The sequence below is a fragment of the Choloepus didactylus genome, chromosome 1 (genome assembly GCF_015220235.1).
Source record: "Choloepus didactylus isolate mChoDid1 chromosome 1, mChoDid1.pri, whole genome shotgun sequence".
NCBI classification, from domain to species: Eukaryota; Metazoa; Chordata; class Mammalia; order Pilosa; family Megalonychidae; genus Choloepus; species Choloepus didactylus.
In genome coordinates, this window is record NC_051307.1 from 113157718 (window position 1) to 113173542 (window position 15825).

Genomic DNA, 15825 nt, shown 5'->3' on the forward strand with positions numbered 1-15825 from the left:
TATTCTGGAAAATAGTCTATTTATTTCAAGTAATAAAATAATGTTAACTGCCATTTCCTTAGCTCTTATATGTTACAAGTTCTAAGTCTTCACATACATTGTTTCATTTAATCCTCACAACCACTCTAAGAGGTTTTTAACATTTTACAGATAAGGAAACTCAGTTAAAGAGATGAAATAAGTTGCCTAAGATCGCATGACAAGCATGGCTAGGATTCCAGCCTGGTCTACCTGATACCAAAGCCCGTGTATTTTCCTCCCTATGCTGTTTAGATTGAGGAAGGGGAATATATAGCAGATCCATTTGGTATCTCATAGCTACTTTCTTAATTTTGTGTCTTCCTGTTTATCTCAATAAACCAATTCATTTGTAACATTGCATTCGGGGCATTCAAGACTGTAAAGGACCATAGAATTAACTGAATCAAACTTCTGTGGGCTGTGAGTCCTCTTCACAGCGCTCCTCACATCGATCATTCAGTGTGTTTGAAGACTTCTGTTAGGGAACTCATCATTCTGAGGCGGAGGGAGCCCACTCCATTTTCAGGGAGCTTTATATTGTATTGGATAAAAATCTGTCCCCCTGGACCTACCTTCATTTATCCTAGTTTTGCTGTCTGCAAAGCAAGCTAAGTAATCTTGCCCAGCTCTCATCACCCCTCTTAGTCTTGGTTTACCTGGCTAATTTATCCTCCTTTAACTGTTCCTCGTAAGTGAGGTTACCGCTCTCCAATGGTGATTCTTGTCTGAATAGATTCCACTTTGTCAGTGACCCTTATTAAGTGTGCCCAAACTAATTCCAGCCAATAAAAAGAACATCCTAACCTTGACCAGGGTGTTGCACGTCTTTCATTATAGCCCAAGATTGAATTTGTTCTTTGGGCAGCACATGGAATCCTCAACCAATATTGGGCTCTTAGTCAATGAGAGATATGCTGAGTACAGACATTCAGTCACTTTCTGCCGGCCTGGGCTACTGGATCTCAGAGCAATCAGGCCCCAAACTGATCTGCACATAATTTCACTTCAATCAAAATTGTTTATTGTGGCAAACACTTTAGGCATATTGGTTTTCATTCCTTATCATGTAAAAGAGGTACTTTCATGTAAAAGAGGTACTTTCTTTTCTTCTGTATAGGCAGAGTTGGTTTTTGTTTGTTTTGTTTTATTTTTGTTTTGATCCAGTGACAGTTAATCAATGGATGTCTAAAGAGGCAAAAAGAGGGGCAGACTCTTCACGGCCAAATTGGCATGTAATCTCACAATGATCAGCTCTTTTACAACACAACTCAGATCTTCCAACAGACAATTATGTTTGACCACCAAATTAAAAGTATCTCTATTTTTTAACTCGTGTATGACCAAAATAGACTGGTGAATTGAATTAATAATATGTTACCATTCCTTAAAATTCCCTGGCTCTAAAAAATATTGCTTATTTTCTTATTCTTTATGCATTAATTTAGCTTTTATTTAATTTTGTCATGGTTCTTGAAGACATTTTTATTTCCCAGTTTTGCAATCAAAAAAAAAGTGAAGAAAAAATGGCAAATGTGCTTTTGGGGAAATGCATTAAAATATAATTTTGGAGATCCATAAATGGGCTAGAAGTCCCCTTCAAAAAATGTGATCCCCTATGTGGTAGTTTAAAGCTGTATATACCCCAGAAAAAACATGTGTTTAAATCTAATCCATTCCTGTGGATGTAGGTAGGACCCTTTCATGAGGTTACCTCAGTTAAGAAGGTGGGGCCCACCTCAGTCAGGATGGGTCTTAATCCCATTAATGGAGTCCCTTATAAGTGGAATAAAATTCAGACAGAGAGAGAAAGCCACAGATGGAGCAGCCAGAAGCTGGACATCAACAGAATCTGGAAGAGAAGGGAGAGACCCAGAGATGCTGCCACATACCTTGCTATGTAACAAGATAAGACTGAAGATCACCAGCAGCCAACCCCAGAATGCCACAGCCTTCAGGGAGAAAGCATTGCATTGATGGTGCCTTGATCTGGACTTTCTTTTAGCCTGAAAACTGTAAGCTAATAAATTCCATTGTTTAAGCCAACGCATTTCATGGTATTTGCTTGAGCAGCATAGGAAGTTAAAACAGATTTTGGTACCAGGAGAGTGGGATACTGCTATTGCAAATACCAAAAATGTGGAAAAAGCTTTAGAATTGGGCAATGGGTAGCAGCTGGAAGAATTGTGAGGTGCTTGATAGAAAAAGCCCAGATTTCTTTGAAGAGACTATTGGTAGAAATATGGATGCTAAAGATACTCCCAATGAGGACTAAGAGGGAAATGAATGTGTTACTGGAAAATGGAGGAAAGGCAATCCTTGTTTTAGAGTGGCAGAGAGCTTGGCAAGATTGAGTTCTGATATCAGATGGAAGGCAGAACTTGAAAGTGATGAACTTGGATATTTTGCTGAGGAGATTTCCAAGCTAAATATGGAAAGTGCAGCCTGTTTTCTTCTTAAGGCTTATAGTGAAATGCAAGAGGAAAAGAATAAGCTGAGAAATGAACTCCTGGGCACAAAGAAACAGAAATTCATGGTTTGGAAAAGTCTGAGCTTCCAGAAAGTGAGTCCCCGGAGAACAGGCTCCATATAAGGGTTTGACTGACCATGGAACCAGTCGGCCATTTCAGGGGAAGTCAGCCTTGGAGGTGCGATTATCCAGAAAGGATCTGTGGAAAGTCCTACTGTCTGATGGATTGGACCCCTGTGTGTTATATGCAAAACCAACACGTTTTTTGCACCATTTGTTTGAAAGAAACCACTGCCAGCCTGGACTAAAAGGGACCAAAAAGGGACAAACTGAATGAAGAATGACTTCAAAGGCAGAACTTTGGAAGCCAAGTCTGGACTGAAGAGGTCTCTTCAGGCAAAGAGAGCTGGTGCCCACCCACGTTTGTGGAAAGTACTAGTCTGCCCTAGGACCAAATATCGCCAGCAGCCAACCCCAGAATGCCAGTCTTTAGGGAGAAAGCATTGCCTTGATGATGCCTTGATCTGAACTTTCTTTTAACCTCAAAACTATAAACTAACAAATTCCCATTGCTTAAGACTACCCATTTCGTTGTGTTTGCTTGAGCAGTCTAGGAAACTAAAACACCCTCCAACTTATGAGTCAACTTACAAAGAGAAAGGAGCTCGAGCTACCTTCTAATGAACCCAGTCTCCTCACTTTACACATGAGGGAAAATAATGTGCAGATGAGTTAAAATTACTTGCTCCAGTTCACAGGAATAACAGCAGCTACTAGCACATACCTGTCTTCTTCCAATTGATATACAATATCCATGTTGAAGGAATTCAAAGGCAAGACATTGCTCTAATCTGGAGTCATTGGAGAAATCATCATGGTGGAATTGAAATTGAAAAGCAGTAAGCTTTTGTTTGTTTGTTTGTTTACCAAAGCTTACTTTTCCACCAAAATAACATGTTAGCAATAGAAAAATTTAGGAAATTCTGAAAAGTACAAGGAAAGGTGATGAGATAATTTACTCATATTCCCCTCTCATAAAACTGCTGTTGGTTCACTTCTCTGCAGTTTTATTTTTCAGGCACAGATTATTTGTTGTTTGTCTGTCTTTATGATCACACTAGTTATAAATGAATATTATAACTTAAGGAATGTTCTGTGTTATAATAATCTCTTCTTTCAAACCTCATTTTAACTGCTATTGTAACAGTCCATTAAAGGGGATTTGCTATAATTTGCTTAAGCTTGCTATTTTTGAAGAGTTAGATGACAGGGAAAGATTTAATGAAGAAAGGGAAGGTATCTAGAAAAAGAGTATTTGTTTATGGCAAATTAAAACACAAAATACTCATGGCATTTGTATTTGCACTTTGAGGTTATGGGTGATTTTTGTTTCCTTCTTCATATTTTTCTCAATGGGACAAAAACACTGATGACAGCATCTCCCTTTATTACCACATGCTAGATGCTACATGTTCATTTTCCCATTTAATCCTCATAATGACTAGTCAAGGTCCCTATTATATCTTCATTTTAAAGATAAGGAAAATGATACCCAGAGAAGTTAAGGAACTTGCAGAAGGTCAATTATGGAGCCAGAAATTGTGCCCAGGTCCATCTGAAAAGAAAACTGTCATTCTTAACCACCGTACTGTATATCCCAAGCTTTTTATGAGTATGTACCATTGTTATAATCAGAAAGTTCTTTTTAAAAATGAAAATGGATTACAAACAATAGGTCATTTCCAGCATCAGCAGATGATTTGTTACCTGTAGAGGTATAAAAATACAATCTACCAAAATCCCGGAAAAGCTAAGAAAACATCAGTAAATAAAATCTCTTCGGTCATGTTTGAAATGTTTAAAATTCAGGTATGTTAAGTTTTTCTGAAATTGATTTTTGAAAGGCAGTTTTAATTGCAGTTATGTGAATGCAGTCTGGATTCCAAGACTGGATGAAAATTGATTGTGCTAAAAGTAGTCTTCTGTAATTAAATGAAAACTGTGCTGTGTACTTTAATTAGTCAGCAATAACTTATTTTAAGTAAAAACAGTAAGCCCTGGTGTATCTCATTACATGAGAGTCTGGCAGCCCCACCTCAGCTGAGGTCTGCCTGTTTTCCACAGCAGTCTTATTTATCCGTCTGCTGCTCTAATTTGAAGCTGCAGGAAAGGTGATGCATTCTTTTGTAACCCAGATGTACACATTATAAAATTCCCCTCATTCTTTCATTCAGAAGACATAATATGCTTTAAGCACCAAGGAATCTCACTAGGGGTTATGTAACTACCTCAAAAAAGATGTGCAGTCGTTGGCATTTCACATCACCCAGCACACCCAGCAGGGGGCTCTGGAAAGTCAGTAAACATTATAAAATTCGCTTAACTGATTTTTCTTAGTTTCTAGTGCAGACAAGTTACATCTGTGTCCTTGAAGAGCTGTTAAAGAAAAGGAGTCCCCCAAAATTTTCTCCAAATTCCTCAATCTCTAATAATATCCTGGTTTCATGCTATTAAAAAAAAGAAAGCAACTTTATTTTTCTTTTTTACAGTTGTTTTATTGCCTTTTTAAAAGCAATGTGTGGTCATCATAGAAAATTTTAAAAGTTTAGAAAAATGTAAAGAAGCAGGAAAATGATCAGCCATCATCACTTCATTCAAAGACAGATTAAGATTACTATTAACATGGAAGCATGTTTCTTTCAGTCTTTTATGCAGCCACTGTTTTTCTCCATCTGCCATCATTCTTTTTGCACAATTTGGTATTCTACTAGGAAAACCCATTAAAGAGGAAATTTTAGATTTTCTTCCTAACCTTAACCTGGATACCTGGTGGCCATTCTATGTACTTCAAGCATCTCAAAGATTGCCCTGATGCCAGCTTCCCTGAGCCTTCATTGAGAGGAGGCCTCCACCAGTGAGATAGGACCCATTCCTGTGGTAGGGATGATTATACTGAACATAATAAAGGAAGAGCTTAAGACCCACTAGTTATTTAGTAACTGGGATTAATCACACTGGGCCAGCCCTCCTCCCCTGAACATATCTAGAAGAAATGAGGCTATGATTATCATGAAAAGAAACTTTAAAGAAGTGTTCTTGCCATAGAGTGACAGGTGGAGAGGGAGTGAGACTCAGAGGATTAAATGGGCAGGAAACAAGAATACCCACTTTCACCTTGGCTATTCAACACTGTACTAGAAATGCTAGCCAGAGCAATTAGGCAAGAAAAAGAAATAAAAAGCATCCAAATTAGAAAGAAAGAAGTAAAACTATTCTTAGAGATTACATGGTCTATATATAGAAAATCCTGGAGAATCTACAAAGAAAGTTACTAAAGCAAAGTGGCAGGGTACACATCAACACACAAAAATCAAGGATGTTTCTATGCACAAGCAATAAACAATCCAAAAAGAAAATCAAGAAAACAGTTCCATTTAAAGAGCAACTAAAAGGATAAAATATTTAGGAGTAAATTTAACCAAGGATATAAAGGACTTGTACACAGAAAACTATAAACCATTACTGAAAGAAATTAAGACCTAAATAAATAGAAAGATATTCTGTGCTTGTGAATTGGAAGACAATATAATTAAGATGTCAATACTAACCAAAAAAATTTACAAATTCAACACATCCCAATCAAAATAACAACAGCCTTCTTTGCAGAAATGGAAAAGCTAATCATCAAAATCATGTGGAAGGGCAAGGGACCCAAAATAAGGAAAACCATTTTGAAAAAGAACAAAGTTGGAGAATCACACTTCCAATATCAAAATTTATTACAAAGCTACAATAATCGAGACAGTAAAATGACAGACATATAGGCCAATGTAATAGAATTGAGAGTTCAAAAATAAGCCCACACATCTATGACCAATTAATATTTTTTTGTTTTTTTAAATGCAATTTTATTGAGATATACTATACACCATATAATCCATCTCTTCTGGTTTGCTAATGCTACTGTTAGCAAAATACCAGAAATGGATTGGCTTTTATAAAGGGTGTTTTTTGGTTTCAAGTTTACAGTCCTAAGGCCATAAAAGTGTCCAAACTAAGGCATCAACAAGAAGATACCATCAATGAAGAACGGCCAATGGCATTCACCTCTGTCAGCTGGGAGGGCACATGGCTGGCATCTGCTGGTCCTTTGCTCCTGGGTTGTGTTTCAAAATGGCTTTCTCCAAAATGTCTCAGCGGTTCTGTCTTCACTCCTCTCTCTCAGCTCCTGTGCATCCTTGCTTCTTTTCTCCCAGGATGTTTCTCTCTAAGCATCTGGGAGTCCTCTCTTAGCTTCTCCAGGGCAAACTCTGGGCTTTATCTCTTAGCTTAGCATCTCCAAGCATCTGCAGCCATCTGGGTCTGTGTCAGCTCTTAGCTTCTCTCTTAAGTACTCCAGTGAACTAATCAAGACCCACCCTCAATGGGTGGGGCCACACTTCCGTGGAAATAACCCAATCAAAGGTGTCACCCAGAGTTGGGTGAGTCACATCTCCAGGGAAACACTCAATCAGAATATTCCATCCTAATCAAAAGACTGATAAGTCTGCCCCCACAAGATTGCATAAAAGAGCATGGCTTTTTCCGAAGGACATAATATATCCTAACCAGCACACCATCCAAAGTATACAATCAATGGCCCACAGTATCATCATATAGTTGTGCATTCATTGCCACAATTAATTTTCAAGCATCTTCATTACTCCAAAATAAAGGAAAAAAATATTTTAAAAATATTAATCAGTTTTAAAAATTAAAAAAAGAAATAAAAAAGAATACCCAAACCATCCCTTATCTCTTCTCCCCCTATTATTTATATATTTTCATCATTATTTTATTACTCATCTACCCATACACTGGATAAAGGGAGAGTTGGTCACCAGGTTTTCACTATCATGTGGTCACACGATAAAAACTGTGTGGTTGTATAATTATCATCAAGAATCAAGTCTACTGGATTACTGTTCAACAGACTCAGGTATTTCCTTCTAGCTATTCTAATACAGTAGTAACTGAAAAGGATATCTACATAATGCATAAGAATTACCTCTAGATTGACCTCTCGACTTTATTTGAGATCTCTCAGCCACCAAAACTTTATTTTGTTTCATTTCTTTCCCCTCTTTGGTGAATTTGGCAACCTCAATCCCACAATTTCAGGGCCAAGCTCATCCCTGGGAGTCCTGTCCCTCATGGCCAGGGAGACTTACATCCCCTGGGAGTCATGGCCCACATTGGGGGAGTGTAATGAGTGTATTTGCAGAGTTACGGCCAATTGAGTTGTGACAAGAGTTCCAACTCCACTCAATATGGAAAGAATGGTCTCTTCAAGAAATGGTGCTAGAACAACTGGATATCCACATATAAAAGAATAAAAGTGGACCCCTCTTATACACCATGTGCCGGTTTAAATATATTATGTCCCCCAAAATGCCATTATCTTTGATGTAATCTTGTGAGCAGACGTATCAGTGTTGATTAGATTGTAATTCTTTGAGTGTTTCCACGGAGATGCACCCCACCCAACTGTGAGTGATGACTCTGATTGGGTTGTTTCCATAGAGGTGTGGCCCCGCCCATTCAGCATGGGCCTTGATTAGTTTACTGGAGCACTACATAAGCTCAGACAGAAGGAGCAAACTTGCTACAGCCAAGAGGGACACTGAAGAATGCACAGGAACTGCGAGAGTAGCTGCAGATGAGAAACAGTTTGAAGATGGCCGTTGAAAGCAGACTCTTGCTCTGGAGAAGCTAAGAGAGGACAAACACCCCAAGAGCAACTGAAAGTGACATTTTGAAGAGGAGCTGTGGCCTAGAGAAGGACATCCTGGGAAAAAGCCATTTTGAAACCAGAACTTGGAGCAGATGCCAGCCACATGCCTTTCCAGCTAACGGAGGTTTTCCACCATTGGCCATCCTCCAGTGAAGGTGCCCAATTGTTGATGCCTTACCTTGGACACTTCATGGCCTTAAGACTGTAGCTGTGTAACCAAATAAACTTCCTTTATAAAAGCCAATCCTTTTCTGGTGTTTTGCATTCTGGCAGCATTAGCAAACTAGAACACACCATATACAAAAGTTAATTCAAAATGTATCAACAAGCTAAATATGAGAGTTAAAACTAGAAAACTTTTAGAAGACAACATAGGGAAATATTCTTAAGACCTTGTATTAGGCAATGGATTCTTAGACTTTACACTGAAAGCATGAGCAACAAAAGAAAATTAGATAAATTGGGCTTTATCAGAATTAAAAGCTTTTGTGCATCAAAGGGCATTATCAAGAAAATAAAAAAACAACCAACAGAATGGGAGAAAATATTTGGAAACCATGTATCTGATAGGGTTTAATATCCAGAAGATATAAAGAACACCTACAACTCAACAACAAGAAGACAAACAAACCAGTTTAAAAAATGGGTGAAGGATTTAAACAGTCATTTCTCTGGAGACAATATACAAGTGACCAATAAGCACATGAAAAGATGCTCGACATCATTAGCCCCTAGGGAAATGCAAGTCAAAACCACAGTGAGATACCACCTCACACCCACTAAAATGGCTATTATTTAAAAAAAAAAAAATAGAAATAAGAGAGGGAGGGAGGGAGGAAGGAAATGTGGTATATGTGTGTGTGTGTGTGTGTGTGTGTAATGGAATATTATTCAGCCCTAAAAAGAATGAAGTTCTGATACATGCTGCAACATGAATGAACCTTGAAGACATCATGCTGTGTGAAATAATTCAGATACAAAAGGATAGATATTAAATGATTCCACTTATACAAAGTAACTAGAATCTGCAAATTCATAGAGATAGAAGGTAGAATACAGGTTACCAAGGGTGACAGGGAGGAAGAATGGGATCTAATCCATAATGGATGCAGGGTTTCTGTTTGGGATGATGGAAACGTTTGTTAATGGATTGTGGTGAGGGTAGCACAACACTGTGAATGTGATTAATCCCATTCAGCTGTATACTTGGGAGTGGCTGGGATGGAAAATTTTATGTTGTATATATGTTTCTACAATGAAAGAAAGAGAAAGACTAAAGAGACAATGACAATTAAATGCAATACATGTTCCTGGACTGGATCTAATAATGGAGGAGAAAATGCCCAACTACTGAGATAATTGAAAAAAAATGGAAGATAGACTGTATATTTATATATCAATATTAAATTTCTTGAATTTGATAACTGTATTTAATGACATTATATAAGTTAATGTCTTTGTTTTTAGGAAATATACATGGAGGCATTAAGTGTTCAAGGAGCATGATGTATGCAACATATTCTCAAATGTTTAGAAAATAGAGAGAAAGAGAGAATGATACAACAAATGTGGCAAAATGTTAAAAGTTTGCACATCTGAGCATCTGGGAACAGGTTTGTGGTGGTTTGGAGCTGTGTACCTCAGAAAAGCATATTCTTAAACTTAGTCTGTTCCAGTGAGTGTGAACTTGTTATAAGTAGGAATTTTTGATAAGGTTATTTCAGTTAAGTTGTGGCCCAACTCAAACAGGATGGGTCTTAATCCTATTTCTGGAGTCCTTCATAAGCAGAATGAAATTCAGACAGAGAGAAAGCCACAGAGCGAACAGCCAGAAGCTGAAATTAGTGGAACCCAGAAGACAAGAGAGAGGCCAGGAGAGGCCGCCATATGCATTACCATGTGACAGAAGAGCTAAAGACCAAGGATCATCAACAGCCAGCCCCAGAATGCCACAGTCTTTGGGGAGAAAGCATTGCTTTGATGATGCCTTGATTTGGATGCTTTCTAACCTCAAAACTATGAGCTAATAAATTCCCATTGTTTAAGCCAACCCATTGCCTGGTATTTGCTTGAGCAGCTAAGGAAAACTAAGACAGGGTTGTGGTGGAGTTTTCTGTATTGGTTTGGTATTATTTTTGCAACTCTCCTGCAAGTTTGAAATTATTTCAAAATAAAGTTTTTTAATAAATAAGGTGAGAGATAACCTCAAGTAAAGTTGATAGTATGTTGACAAGTCACAATACTGACAGTCATAGAAATTGAGATTTGCAGGTGAAGAGTACAGATATCCACCTCATACTCAAGTGTCCAAGAAATGCCATCGCTCTTACCAAAGCAACTATGTTACCAGGTAACTTCATCTTAGGCCATGTTAGGCCCCCACCCCTACCAATGTCACAACAAATCTGGCAGGCGTGTGTGTGCCATGAAATAAGGGAAGAATCTGTCTTCTCATCTGTCATGGTGACTACTAACAGCTGTCCAAGCCCAAAGTGGTTCTTTACAATTTCATTTCTCCCAATTTCCATTCCACACAGGGATCAGGGTTCAAGCCAGCCTCCTAGTCATATGCTCAGTCATCTTCTCTAAGGATCTCTAAGGATTTGACAGTGAAATTTCCCAGGGAAATACAAATAAAGCTGAACACAAACATCCTGCTAATCTTAAAACCTGCCAAACTCCATCTCTCTCCTTGCCCCTGAAAAAGTTCCCCTTTCTCTCTTAAGTTCCTTAAGGTCCTTGCTCCTTTCTCCTCCCCTTGGAACACCCAAAGCTTAGTAAAATAAAATCCAATCAGGGACATAGCTCACAGAAAAATTCTGCTTCAGGACAAATGATATGGTTTCCATTTTGGAAGAGGGAAGGGAAATTATAATGAGAAAATATTGATATTTTCAAAAAGTCATCCTTTTCAGGATTCAGTCACATTCCCCCTAAAGTCAGCATCCCTTCATTCTTTAGCACCAAGCGGCCATGTTTGCCTCGAAGAGACAGGCAGGGCCTTTGAAGCCAGACTGGGGTACAGATCCTGTGCAATCCGACTTCTGTGTCCTTAACCCTCTAGACTCAGATTTCTCCTAGCACAGTGCTTGACACAGAGCAGGATCAATTAATGTTACTCTCCCTTGTCCACAGCCCCTGCCTCCCCAAGTCACTGCCCAGTCAGTCCCAAGGCAGTTGCCCTAATTCCTCGTATCCTGGGAGCAACTCTGGAAGAAACTTCCCTTCCTAAAATGTGTGCCTGGTGCCCATACTGAATCTAAGTAGTGGACTTTTAGCTGAATTTGGTATGTATGATCCTGGTCTTCACATGGTAACTATTTTCCTGTTGGAGAAAGTCACAACTAATCCAGTTCAACACTTTGACCACTGAGTACCTTCCAGAAGCTCTTCAACCATGAGAACTGCTGGATGTGGCCAGTTTGAACATTTTTTCCTCCTCGGAACTCTGGTCTATGAAGAAAACTGTATCTTTGGGAATAAACCAGGTGAGATAGCGTGTTTTTAAATTCATCTTTCTTCTATCTCCTAGTCAGATACCGAGTTTTGGGATAAAATGCAAGCAGAATGGGAAGAAATGGCTCGGAGAAACTGGATATCTGAGAACCAAGAAGCCCAGACACAAGTCACAGTCTCAGCTAGTGAGAAGGTAACCAATTCTGTTCTTAGAAATGCAGACCAGTTTTCTCAACCCTGTTAGATCATATTTTATGGATGAGTCAATAGCAGTCAAAAATCCAGTAAATAAACAGTTTAATGTCAATCTGACCTAGAAGAAATTCTAACAGGTACAAACAATATAATCATCTGATGTGTAAAGGCTGCCAGGCTGGAATGAAATGCTCCTATTTTGATCAGTGTTAAACAGCTTGGTCAGCCAACCAATGCTTGCATTCTGAGTGCTATCCGGTTACTGAACTGACGTTGGGGTTGGATTGTAACAAGAACCAGGCTAATCCCATAAGCCTTTGTTCAATCATGTGAGTCACAGCAATGTGCTAACAGCAGAAATGGCATCGAAGGCAGGGGAGGGAAGTGGAGAGTTATGGTTACATTTCACAGGTGGCCATTATACAGGTGACAGAGAGACTCAGTGGGAAAGATCCCCTCATACACCCAGGCAAAGTCCTGAGATGATTCCTCTGAGATTTTGCCATTTGGAGCTTCAGCAAATATACGAGTGCAGGGAACAACCAGCCAAATTGCCCGTAAAGTCTCAGTTGCTCTAAGATTTATGCTTTGCAAAACACTTGAGGTTCATATTTCAAAGTGATATTATTTGAAGAATAAGAACAAAGGACTAGAAAGAAAGAGATGCAGACTTTTCTTACACAGAATAAAATAAATATATATACATAAGGTTTATATTTTTGTTTTTGTGTTGTGGAGGAGCCCTCCATAACATTCAATTCTGGATAATGTCCACATGATTTTTACTTCAATTCAACAAATATTTATTGAGTATGTACTCTGCAGTAGGTGCTGTGGATATGATTTTAAATAGCCTCTGGTCTTAGGGGATTTGCGATCTGCATAGTCATTAAAATGCCTCCCCTCCCGGTCATTTTCTATACCTCAGAAGACCAGGAAATCTCATAAATCAGCACAGTGATCACATTAAAATAATTGTCTTTTCCTCAAAGAAGTCAAAGTTAGTAAGAAGAGAAAATATTGTTAAGGACTGTTGGGCTCTGGGCTGTAATTCGTGCCCCGGAGGCTTGTCTGGAGGCCTTAGCCCCTCACCTCTGGGCTGGTGTCAGACACCACCACGTAAACTGGTCACACCCTGTATCTTTCCATAAATGATCTTGTCTTTCTAAGCACCTATGGAGAAGGAAAGTCTCCACTCGGATCTACTTTAAAACCTTAGTAGCATCATTAACAGACTTGCTTGTGTGTATCTATCAGTTTGGAAGGATTTTATGATAATCAATGCAGGTAAGATCCCAATAAGTAATATCTCTCATATACTTCTGTTGAGAGGGTAAGTTGGGACAAACTTGCTCAAAAACAGTTCAACTATAGCTACAAAACTGCATATAGAATATGAGCTTTCTCATTTAATTTATCTACTGATGGAAAACTAACAGAGGTTTATTTGTACATTCTGCACTATTTAAGCTTTACATTAAAAAAATCTATAACTTTAAAACATACATTTTCATTGGGAGCAATATCACTTCCAGTGTAGCAAAAATTTGTTCTTGGGGAAGAGGATGAAAATAACTTAGATATTACAATGGCTTGTAGTCCTCCAAAGGGTCACTGCACATAAACAGATGTATGGCATGTGACAATAATATTGGGGGAGCGGGTGGCACTTACAATAAAGCATGTCTAAAAAAGTCATGATGTTTCAAGTCTTAGGAGGCAATGGTTAAAACAAAAAGAAAGAAAGAACTGTCTGAAAGAAAACAAAATCCAAACTATTAGCAATGATTATATGTAAGTTGTGGCATTACGGATAACTTTGGGCTTATACTATTCCATATTATCTATACTTTATACAATAAGAATGCGTCACATTCATAATAAGGAGAAAACAATGAATGTAAGAATGAAAAGATAATTTAACGGATCTTATCTTGGCCATTCTCTGTGTTGCAGGGATATTACTTTCACACTGAAAACCCATTCAAGGACTGGCCTGGAGCATTTGAAGAAGGCTTGAAAAGGCTAAAGGAAGGAGACCTGCCAGTCACCATCCTGTTCATGGAGGCAGCAATTCTTCAGGACCCTGGAGATGCAGAGGTATCCTTCCTCCTTCATTCTGCAAAGCTCAGGATGTAGCTGCATGTGCTAATGAGGGACCAAGGATGATAGAGCTCTGCTAGATGGCAGTGATAACAAATATTTTAACCAAGTAAAGGTTCCCGGAGGAAGAAACCTGGCTTAGGATGATAATTGTTTGAAAATTGCAAATAGTTACCTATTTCCTGCCCAAAAATAGAGAATGGGGAAAAGAAATGGAAAACTGAAATCGCCAACCAGGTGGTGTTCAGGGGGCATGTATAAGTTTTGCTGGTCTGGAGCCACACCATACATCACCCTTGATTTACTCATTCAACATTTATTGAGCATATATACTATGTCTTAAGAATTGTGCCAGGCACTGGATTGAAAATTGAAGAGCTGGAAAAATGAGCTAGTTGAAAAGACATGCTTGTAGTCAATCTGGAAAGATAGATAAACAAAGCAATGAGATATATAAATGCAACGTCAGAGTATGCACAGGATGCTAAGAGCTGGGCTTCTAACCCATCCTTTCTGTAGGAGCGAATCCAAAGCTGAGTTTTGAAGAATGAGGGAGGATTAAAGACAATAGGAAAAGAATTTTTTGTTTTTGGTTTTATTTCAGGGTGGAGGACAGGGGAGTCGCATGGCTGTTAAGAGGGAAGGATATGTGGAGAGGCGACACAAGTTTGAACTTCATGCTGAAAGTTATGGGGAACCACTAGAAGACTCAACTCAGGAGAGGAACATGATCAGATTTGCATGTTTAAAAAAAAACTTTTCTATGAGTGTGGCAGATGATGGGAGACAGCCAGCCCCGAGTCTCAGAGACCACCCCAGAGGCTTCTGCACTCCTGTCTTAGTGGGAACCTAGGAAGGCCGATAATAACATAGTGGTGGGATAAAGGCTTCTTTTTTAGTTTGTGAGTAGTTTTCAGGGATCATCTGAAAGGGATATTCCCAGAGGGATTTGAAAAAATTTTAGGGATGGGTATATATAGTGCTGGCAAGGCAGTAAGAATGATGGTTAAGCCTCTAGGCTCTGCTGCCCTAACTGTGCGGGTTCAAATCCCTGCTGTACCACTCATTAGCCATGTGGCCACAGGGCAAGTTGTTGAAACCCTCTCTGTAAAATGGAGATCATGGAAATGGTAGCTAACTCACTGTATTTTGTGAGGATTCAGTTAGTTGATACAAATAAAGTGCTCAGCTCAGTGCCTGGCACATCAGTATTTAGCCTTCATAATTACAATTGGGTGTATTTAGTTTGTCTAGAGAGAATGAGTAATCTGATCACTAGTTAAAGCCCCTGATATCTTGTTAGTCAAATGGTTTACAGTGAAATGAGACTGAACTGAGAAACGCAATTCTGAAACAAAATACTGGAATTTAAAAAAAGGTATGTGAATCACTGTAGAAGAAAAATCATTGCATTAATATAAAACAGGCCACCCCCCCCCAAGAAAATAATAATGTCACCTCATATTTGGAAATGTTTATGCTTCACAAGATGTTTTCATGTATATCATTTGACACAACACTGGGAGATAAAAGACATTACTATTTCAGATTCATAAAGGAGATAACTAAGGTAGTTGGTAATTAGTGGTTTCAAGGCAAGGCCCCAGCTCTTTTGAATCCATGGAAAACTCAAGGCTATGATAATGGATGCTCTGTGGACAGTGAAAAATGACACCATGCCCAAAGGCTAAGAAGAAAGCCCCAGAGAAAAACTGTTCCATCAGTCTTTTCTTAATAAGCATTCTAAGATATCTGAAGGTTAAAATCAAAATAAAGCCTGTTCTATGTGCATTTGAAAAATTAAAAGGAA

The 15825-nt window shown here is 38.7% G+C and overlaps 1 protein-coding gene across 17 annotated transcripts in view; it reads left to right on the forward strand.

Annotated features, from left to right (window-relative positions):
• PEX5L (peroxisomal biogenesis factor 5 like) overlaps positions 1-15825 on the forward strand; it is a 238399-nt gene that overhangs the window by 208593 nt on the left and 13981 nt on the right. For all 17 annotated transcript variants that reach the window (XM_037839987.1, XM_037839993.1, XM_037840031.1 and 14 more), the window contains 2 exons: positions 11794-11910; positions 13869-14012. In XM_037839987.1, coding sequence (XP_037695915.1) covers positions 11794-11910; positions 13869-14012 — 261 coding nt within the window. The remainder of the gene's footprint in view (positions 1-11793; positions 11911-13868; positions 14013-15825) is intronic.